The 10,109-nt window shown below is 43.3% G+C and overlaps 1 protein-coding gene across 1 annotated transcript in view; it reads right to left on the reverse strand.

The window, feature by feature from the left end:
- Positions 1–10,109, reverse strand: part of ST6GALNAC5 (ST6 (alpha-N-acetyl-neuraminyl-2,3-beta-galactosyl-1,3)-N-acetylgalactosaminide alpha-2,6-sialyltransferase 5) — a 209,625-nt gene that overhangs the window by 20,427 nt on the left and 179,089 nt on the right. Inside the window, exon 3 of the mRNA XM_010857606.1 lies at positions 4,262–4,671. Within this exon, the coding sequence (XP_010855908.1) occupies positions 4,262–4,671 (410 nt within the window). The remainder of the gene's footprint in view (positions 1–4,261; positions 4,672–10,109) is intronic.

The raw sequence follows: 10,109 nt of genomic DNA on the forward strand, positions 1-10,109 counted from the left end.
CTGGACCTTTGTTGGCAAAGTAATGTCTCTGCTTTTGAATATGCTATCTAGGTTGGTCATAACTTTCCTTCCAAGGAGTAAGCATCTTTTAATTTCATGGCTGCAGTCACCATCTGTAGTGATTTTGGAGCCCAGAAAAATAAAGTCTGACACTGTTTCCACTGTTTCCCCATCTATTTCCCATGAAGTGGTGGGACTGGATGCCATGATCTTCGTTTTCTGAATGTTGAGCTTTAAGCCAACTTTTTCACTCTCCACTTTCACTTTCATGAAGAGGCTTTTGAGTTCCTCTTCACTTTCTGCCGTAAGGGTGGTGTCATCTGCATATCTGAGGTTAGTGATATTTCTCCCGGCAATCTTGATTCCAATTTGTGTTTCTTCCAGTCCAGTGTTTTTCATGATCTACTCTGCATATAAGTTAAATAAACAGGGTGACAATATACAGCCTTGACGAACTCCTTTTCCTATTTGGAACCAGCCTGTTGTTCCATGTCCAATTCTAACTGTTGCGATCCAGAACAATGTGTAATTATTTGATATAGCTAACATTGCAGCAGTGTTTCAGGAATACTTAAATCTAGCAAACAACCATTAAACTCAAAAGAAAAGTGTTTTCTATTGAAGACAGTGTTTTTACTTATTTTGAATTTTCCAAACACAAAAATTGAAACCATAAATAACTTCCTTCACTCTCCTTCTCTTATAAAATGCTCTTTTGGTTAAAGAACTCATACAAATGAGCAGCAGTCTGTCTTATTTGTGGTTTTTAAAAGATAATGAATGACTGGATTTCATGACAGTGTGTGATGATGACAAGATTCCCTGTGTGATCTACTGACTGGGCTAACCATGGAATTAGTCACCTGGACCTCCAGGGAAGTAGGCCACAGTGCCAGCAGCTGGGTCCCGCTCTCCTCAGTCCATCAGAAATCATACTTACTCTTGCCTGACCAGCCCTCCAATGATCACAAAGATTTCCAGGATTTAAAAAGAAAGCTCTTTCCAACAAAGAATTTGGGGAGAGTGAGCTCTATTCTTTCTTTAAGACTGTTCTCCATAATGAGTTGCTTAAGCTAGCCCAAAGGATTTAGTACTTCCTATTCTTTATTTCTTGGGCTCCAAAATCACTGAGGGTGGTGAATGCAACAATGAAATTAGAAGACACTTGCTTCTTGGAAGGAAAGCTATGACAAACCCAGACAATGTATTAAAAAGCAAAGACATCACTTTGCCAACAAAGGTCCATATAGTCAAAGCTATGGTTTTTCCAGTAGTCATGTATGGATTTGAGAATTGGACCATAAAAAAAGGCTGAGCTCTGAAGAATTGATGCTTTTGAATTGTGGTGCTAGAGAAGACTCTTAAGAATCCCTTGGACTGCCAGGAGATCAAAGTAGTCTATCCTAAAGGAAATTAACCCTGAATATTCATTGGAAGGACAGGGAGGCCTAGCGTGCTGTGGTCCATGGGGTCACAATTAGTCAGACGAAACTGAGTGACTCAACAGCAACATTCATTAGAAAGACTGATGCTAAAGCTGAAGCTCCAATACTTTGGCCACCTGATGTGAAGAGCTGACTCATTGGAAAAGACTCTGATGCTGGGGAAGATTGAAAGCAAAAGGAGAAGAGGGTGGCAGAGGATGAGATAGTTGGATGGCATCACTGACTCAATTTACATGAACTTGAGCAAACTCTGGGATATAGTGGAGGACAGGGAAGCCTGGTGTTCTGCAGTCCACAAACAGTTGAACATGACTTAGTGACTGAACAACAAATTCTTTTTTTATCAGAAATTGGCTCAGGAACAGTTTTTGTTAGGAAAGGGGTAAGTTATACCATTAAACACATATTAATTATAAAAGAATGTTTTAGAATTGAGGAAATGAGTAAAATTTAATCATTAGACCAGTTCTATGAAGCCTAGTCACTGTGCGCTTCTCACATGTGAAGTTACTAAAAGGTTAGCTATTTTGTCCTAGACTATACAGCTAGTGAGGGACAGAGTCAAAATTCCAACCCAGAGCTGTGTATTTGGACACCGCACTGTTCACTATGTACACCGCGCTGTTCCTTTCGATACCTGTAACTGTCCTTTTCTTCAGTGAGATTTAGCCGATTCCTCACCCTTTATCTCCGCCTCCTCTCCAGCTGCCCACCCCACCACCCCACCACCACCCTCCTGCCCACAGTCACAGGGACTCTTCTCCAACCCCCTGCAAGTCTTCTCACTTCTCACCTTCTCATACCCATAAGGGCACTTTTTTCTCTGCTTCTCAGGTTCTTCTTTACCTGGATAAATACTTATTGACCTCAGCCTCTGCTTAAATACATCTTTGGGAGAAGATGTATTTAAGAAGTCTTTCCACCAGACCCTCATCTTCTAGACCAGTGCTTTTCAAAAGATTTGGACTTACAGTAAGAAATACATTTTACACCGTGATTGAGTGTATATGCTCACATGTATTATACATGGCTTTCATTTCATAGTTTTCTAAAGCACGTAATTTAGTGCTTTTTAGTATATTCACAGTTAAGCCATCATCATCCCTATCTAATTCTAGAATGATTTTATCACATCAAAAAGACGTCTCTGTATATGTATATTTTTATGTACAAAACTGAAATAAATTTTATTTCATGAAATAATACTTTTCCTTACTTACTGTGGGGAATGAATGCTGAAATTGTCTTTTATTACATTATTCCATTCTTTCTATTATATTAAAAAAATCTTATAGTGACTCACTGCATGCATTTTGTGTCCCATCACAGATCTGTAACTAACAGTTTGGTAAGCCTTGCCCTAGACTACAGCCCGTCTCCCTGTCCCACAGGTCAGAGGACCATTTTCTTCCCCTCACAAGACCTAGCACATTGGCCACTACTTGGTGAACATCTGCCCACCCTAGAAGACTATATTCCTGGAGGGCAGGTTCTACATCTGCCTTACTTTTGACTATATGTATTTCCCATATCAGGTGCAGTGAAATAGCAGGCACTAATAAATATCTGTTGACTGAATAAATATTTGCCTTTGAAGAGAAAAATAACCCTATTTACTTCTTTTTGGTTAGTGTTCACCTGAGGAACTAAAATGCAAGAAACCTATTATCTTGCACTTACTACCAATGTAAGCCAGCAGCAGTGTCACCTCTTCCTCCAAAGTAGGGCTATGGCCCTGAATTATCCATATAAATACTCTCTTCACTTTGCCTATAAATTCAACTTGAACAGTCCAATCTCCAGGAGGCCCCTACAGATGAACTCTGTCCACAGCATGAGCAGCAGGGCCAAAGCAGAAAGCCCTAAGCAAGAGCTTTTAGAAAGAATAAATACTTCCAGTGGCAGCAACATGGGTGGATGTAGAGCTTATCACATTAAGCAAAGTAAGTCAGAGAAAGACGAATATCATGTATCACTCACATGTGGAATCTTAAAAAAAAACTATGAATAAACTTATTTACAAAACAGAGACAGACTCACAGATTTAGAATAAAAACTTACTGTTACCAAAAGGGGTAGTGAGGGAAAGAGTTAAATTAGGAGTTTGGAACTAACCACTCCTATATATAAAACATATAAACAACAAGGACTTACACTACAGCACAGGGAACTATATTAAATATCTTGTAATAACCTCTAACAGAAAAGAATCTGAGAAATCTTATATTACACATAAGTATACATATAATATATATAAAATTATATACAGTTGTTCTCCATATATATATATACACACAAACATATATGTTCTCCATATATATACATACATATATATGTTCTCCGTATATATTTATATACACACACACATTTATACACAAAACTGAATTAGGCTTCTCAGGTGGCTCTGTGGTAAAGGATCTGCCTACCAAGGCAGGAGACTTAAGAGCATGGGTTCAATCCCTGGGTCAGGAAGATCCGCTGGAGTAGGAAATGGCTCCCCACTCCAGTATTCTTGCCTGGAAAATTCCATGGACAGTGGAACCTCAGTGGGCTACAGTCCATGGGGTTGCGAAGAGTCAGACAGGACTTAGCACACATATAACTGAATTGCTTTGCTATACACCTGAAACTACAACATTGTAAATGAAGTATACTTCAATTAAAAAAAATGATTAAAAATTTAAAGAAAAAGAAGCTTATCTGACATAAGCATTAAAAAAAAAAAAAGCTTCACTCTTGGTGAATTGGCCAGCCAGGGAGAACGTTTCCTCGCCCTAGCCTGTCTCCCGTGCCACCTCTTGCCCTCGCCTCCGTACCTGTCTTTGCCGGTCTCGCGCTTGAAGAGCTCGTCGAACTGCAGCATCTTGTGGCGCGTGATCATGAAGGCCTTCAGCCGGGGCAGCACCTGGCTCAGCAGCTGCAGGTTGTTGTAGACCTGGCCCTTGCCGTCGCGACGCATGTAGCTGCTGGGGCCCCAGAAGATGAACACGGTGCCCTGGCTGACGTTGAGCAGGTCATGGCGGTTGCGGAGGATCCGCTGGATGCTGGAATGCGCGATGACCCGCAGGCTGGTGCGGTTGCCCACGTCCCGCCCGTAGCCACGCGTGGGGGCGTCGTTCATGCGAATGACACATTCAGTCTGGTCAATCTGGGCGCCTTGCCTGCTGCGCAGCAGCTGCCCGGAGCTCGTCACCAGGGCGCAGTCCCTGCAGTGCATTTTCAGGGGCTGGAAGGAGAGGGAGAAGGACTCCATCAGTGGGCAATGCTCTCTTGGCACCAGCAGGTCACTTTCCTGCATCTGAGGGCTGCCTCTCTTTTTTCTCCTCCCTCTTTTGTCAAAATATACCCCTGATGCTATTACCTCATCAGACTGGTGTCAGGGAGCTCTGGACAACAGGAAAAGAGCCAGCAGTGACCTGTCGAACATGGGGGTCTGGGCTTCACTGATATTAACATATCAGACTGTCATATCAATGTAACAAGCTTGCTGTGACTGCCATTTTACAGATAATGATACCCCAAGGCTCAGAGACATTAAAAAAAAATGCTCAGATACATAACTAGCAAGTAATGAAGTCATGCTCTCAAATTCAGGTCTTTCTGAATCCAGAGTTACCCCTAAGTTGAAGAAAAGACTATATTACAATGTGCTCTGACACTAGTTTTGATGCTCTTGACTCACCTGATTGGAAGTTAAGCATATATCAGTATTCTTGGATGCTGTACAAATATATTTATCCTAAATAGGCATCATCTAAAAATCACAGGAGAAAAGACATGCAAATTGTAACCCCTCAGATGCCATAATTTTGAAATGACAATTAGGATTGTTTCTCCCATTTTAAAGGGAGAGAGTGAGAAACTGAGTTGGTCCACCTTCAGAAATGTGAAGAAAGCCTTAAGCTCATCGAGTGCACACATGCCTTGTGGGAGCCCTGGGCCTGCAGTCACCACCATAGCAACGCCAAGGATGGGGCTCGCTTCAATACCCTGAACCCCTGATGTGTTTTCTGAACAGCAACATTCCTACATGCTATACATTTCCCTGATCGTGTTTAACGAGAAATATCTCGGTTGCTGTTTGAAGATAATGTAATTAGGGCCTGAGGCCAAGGCCAACAAGTGCACAAGAAACTGACAGTCAAGAATGTTCTGAAGGACCGTTGCTCTATTATATTCTCCCCAGAGACTCTGTCCTCCTTCCCTGTTAACTTTGAACTGGACACACCGGGTCCTGCACAGTCCCAGGAAATTGGTTCCAATTTTGTTCTGCGTGTATTCAGTTGTATATTTACTCTGGGAGTTTCTTGAACCATGGCTCTATCTTCAGAATCAGACAAAGAGCACCCAAGGGCGGCCACCTTCCCTCACTGCAGAGTGCCCTTCGCAGAGTGGCGAAGGGCACCCACACAGGATGGTCCAGGCTTGGCCCTACCACCTGTTAGCTTTGGGACCTTGGCCATTCACTAACCTCCACAAGTCTCAGTTTTCTCATCTTTAACTGGGGATAATTTATGCACCATTCCACTTTGCTGGAACGCATAGAATCAACTTGAGTCATATGAAATTGCCAATATTTGACCTGAAAAATTATTAATAGAAATTGCATGCAGTTCAACCCGGTCCTTACGGTAGGACCTGGCACAGTGTCATTCATTAAGTGATGGCTGATTCGGGGATTATCAGGCAGAGTGGAGAGCATTGTAGGTCCATAGCAAGTCAGTATATACTAATCACCCAGAGTCAATCATTGACACATGGGCTTATGAAATGGCAATTCTACCACTGCAAATTCTCATCATTCATTTGACATCAAGTTACTCTCAGGTGAAGCTTCCCTGGTGGCTCAGACAGTAAAGAATCTGCCTGCAATGTGAGACCCAGGTTCAATCCCTGGGTTGGGAAGATCCCCTGGAGAAGAGAATGGCATCCACTCTAGTATTCTTGTCTGGAGAATCCCCATGGACAGAGGAGGCTGGCAGGCTACATCCACAGAGTCACAAAGAGTCGGACACGACTGAGTGACTTTCAGTTTCACTACTCTTAGGTGACATGCACTCTGCTGGGCAGTAAGAATGCAAATGGAATGGAAAAACAGAACCCTTCAAAGTTTATACTTTAGTAGCAGGCAGTGGGTCAGTAAAGATGTGCAATAAAACATGACACATTGCAGGGCTGTGCCTCAGTGTTAGTAAAGGGGGCTGTTTGGAGCAGAGCAGAGCGGGGAACATAAAGGAAAGAGTGAACTAATATTAATATTAGTTAATATTTCTGGATGTCCCTATGTGCCAGGCACTGTTATGAGCTTTTTATATAATTGCATTAATTCTTCAAATAACCCTATAAGAAAGATACATCATCACCCCTATTTACTAATGAGAATATTGAGGAGTGGAAAAACAACCCGGTTTGTTAGGGGTTATTTGGATTTTAGCACCAAAAGTCTTATATCCTGGGAAACTTCTACTCATGTAGAAGCCCACTTAAAACATTTCTACAAAGATGACTGGGGCATCTGCAAATAGCACATTACCAAATGATGATTAGGGTCAGGAGACCCAGGGTCTAAAGCAGGCTTTATCACCAATCAGATACTTAACTTTCTCACTCGTAAAACAAAGAGAGGGCCAACTAAGATGCTAATAGCCAGATGACATTCATTCGTTCATTCATTTAAAAGACATTCATTGAGCACTTAATATACCCCTGAGGTACAGTGTAACTCAGTCCATTTGCTTGATAAGGTCACTTTGTAAGATTTCCTTCCACTGGACCCCAAGGCCATTGGAACCTGCTTTTTCTTATCAGACTCACCTAGAAGTATTAATCCTGAATTTTCCAGTCTGATCTATAATTTCTAGATATTGTGCTCATTTTTACTGGGGAAAAATTCTAAAGAAAGGTCCCAGTATCTCTTTCCCTGTAATGAATTATTCTACTGTGATTCTCAGAGCACAGGCTGCTTGATGGGTGAAACTGGTAACACCTCTGAAGATTCCAAGGACTTCTCTCTCTCTATCTCTCTTTCTCCTATGCCCATGTGAGGCCAGATGAAGACCCTTTTAGGGAAGGTCAACATTCCTGACTATGCCATACAGACCCTCTGTGATTCCTGGGCACAGGACAGAACACACTGGGGTCCACCCTGCCCCAGAAAGCCCTCCCTCATGCCCACCTGCCTGAGCTCTGAGGTATATTGATTACCTTGGACACCAGCACCCTCTCTTTGTGTTGCTCAGATGCACCAAACAATACAGAAAAGATCGATGTCTGAATTATGCCTTAAGTGCCTTTTAGTAAGTGCAGCCAATAAAATGACAGTAACTGTTCTAAACATAATGTTACACTTCCTGCAGTTGATAAGAGCATGTACCAAAGGCTGAATCCCTTCCAAAGGAGGAAACGAAGTCTCTTTCCTGCATTCAGAGGGACTAAGGATATCTTGGGAGGTGGAATGACTATACAGATTTTGGGACCCAGGTTCTTGGAATGTTACTCCTCTGAGACAGCCTGGCTTCTTCACATTGCAGGACCGTGACCATCCTGAGTGTCTTAATGAAATGGGTGGATATATTCATGCCTTGGTGAGTTAAGATTCCTGACGGAGTATTGACAGTCTTCACTGAAGCACGCAGACGCTGAGTTGATGAATCACACCGAGGAGTTTGGGAAAGTGAACTTGGGGCTGTGCTGGCGCACCTGGGAGGTGAACCTGCACCAAGGATGCAAGAGGGGTAGTGGCTCCTCATGAATCACTGCATCCCTACCCTTTCTTTCTTTCTTCTCACAGTATCCAGCCTCCCTGAGTCTCGGGGACATTTTCCATAAAGCCCCACTTGGTGAGGTGTTCTGACCCTGGTAGGAAACATGAGCACCCATATTAGGTCACTCCAAAATCTCTCTTGCTTCCTGACCCATAAAAAACACTCAATTGCTACTGAATGGACAGGTGAGTTGATAAGTGAGTGAATTAAATTCAACCTCTACACTTCTCTGTCTTCTGAGAAAATCTACACACATAAAAAGAAGACATCATGTGATGCCCTAACCAACAATTTGCCTGCAGCCCTATGTACCAATGCCATGGAGAAAAGCAGGGGAGAGCGCAGTGGAAGCTCTGTCTGCAGAGAAGGAGGCTGAGCCGTTTGCCTCAAGGCAGCCACTTGGCCCAGGGAGTCATAATGGCCAGAGCCCAGGGCACTGCTTGGAATTAATGGCTGACTGGGAAAATGGCCCAGGACACAGTAAGGGCCATTAAACCCAGCCAGTTATTAATCCCCAGTAAGAGCTCGATGCCAAGGTCATTAGAGCTATTGTATGGTGAAAAATGCTGAGGAAAGTCTGCAAGGCACGGAGGAGTTTCCCTTTGTCCAGGCCACTGATGCTCAGGCCCTAGGAGTGCGGTGCACAGGAGTGTGCGGGGAGCAGCTGAGGGAGTGTGCACATATCACACACACACATGCACACACACACAGAAGTGGGCACACACAATGTTTACCCTTTTATTTTTGCTATCACTTTTGCTTTTTGATAATATAAAGATTTGGCATCAGCCGACTTCCCTGGGTTGGGGAGATCCCCTGGAGAAGGGACTGGCTACCCACTCCAGTATTCTGGCCTAGAGAATTCCATGGACTGTATAGTCCATGGGGTCGCAGAGTTGGACATGACTGAGCGACTTTCACTTCCTAGGACAGTGGCTGCCACTTACTGGGGGCTCATAAAAGTGTGAATGAGCTTCTATCTTCATCCTCTACTCCTGGGGAAAAAAAAAAACAAAAACCCTACAATCAGGGAATAGGGGAGAATGACAACTTTCATCACAACTTACTCCTTTGGGCCATAGCGACCGGGGCAATTCCTGCTTGAGAAAGTATGCTCAGGGAATCAAGGTTTGATTTCTGTCTCAGCTCAAAGAGCAAGAGCAGAAGGAATTCTCCCTGTGACCCAGCTGATGCCTCCTGAGCCTTTCTTAAAAGAACAGACCGGGCCAAGTCAAATTAAACTTGACGCCTGAAACACTCAGTGATGTCCTTGCAAACATTTGCAGCATGGCTATCTTGGGCTTCAGTTTTTAAAATTCTGATTTATTTGGCAGAAAGAAAGGCACCTCAGAGCATGATGTCCATTAGTTTGGTAATGAGACCAGTCTTGCTCTGGGAGCTGACTCTTGGTCTGGAGCAAACATAAGATATATTAAATGGCTTCAGGTATTTCAAGAATCTCTGCACTTTTAAAGCTGATGTTTTCCTGTAATTACTGGGCTGTTATTACCTGTCAATCTCTGTTTAGCCTGACACTAGGTATAAGGCACTCTGGTTATTTAATATGATTCACTGGAAAAATGTTACTCCTTCAAGTTGCTCCTCTCCCTCTTGTTTAATGACATGCCCACCCATTAGCCAAGAAGCCCTCCTCTAGCCACCCAATGCTACTTTCCATGATTTCTGTCCACTGTCTGGCTGAGGATGAAGGAACACTTTGAGCAGGAGTTAGTACTAAACAGTGTTTAAAATATGGCCTTTGGGACTTCCCTGGTGGTCCAGCGGTTAAGAATCCACCTGCCAATGTAAGGAACATGGGTTTGATTCCTGGACTGGGAAGATCCCACATGTCGCAGGACAACTAAGCCTGTGCACCACAACTACTGAAGCCGTGCACCCT

Source organism: Bison bison, unplaced genomic scaffold, assembly GCF_000754665.1.
Source record: "Bison bison bison isolate TAMUID 2011002044 unplaced genomic scaffold, Bison_UMD1.0 scf7180017864382, whole genome shotgun sequence".
Taxonomy (NCBI): Eukaryota; Metazoa; Chordata; class Mammalia; order Artiodactyla; family Bovidae; genus Bison; species Bison bison.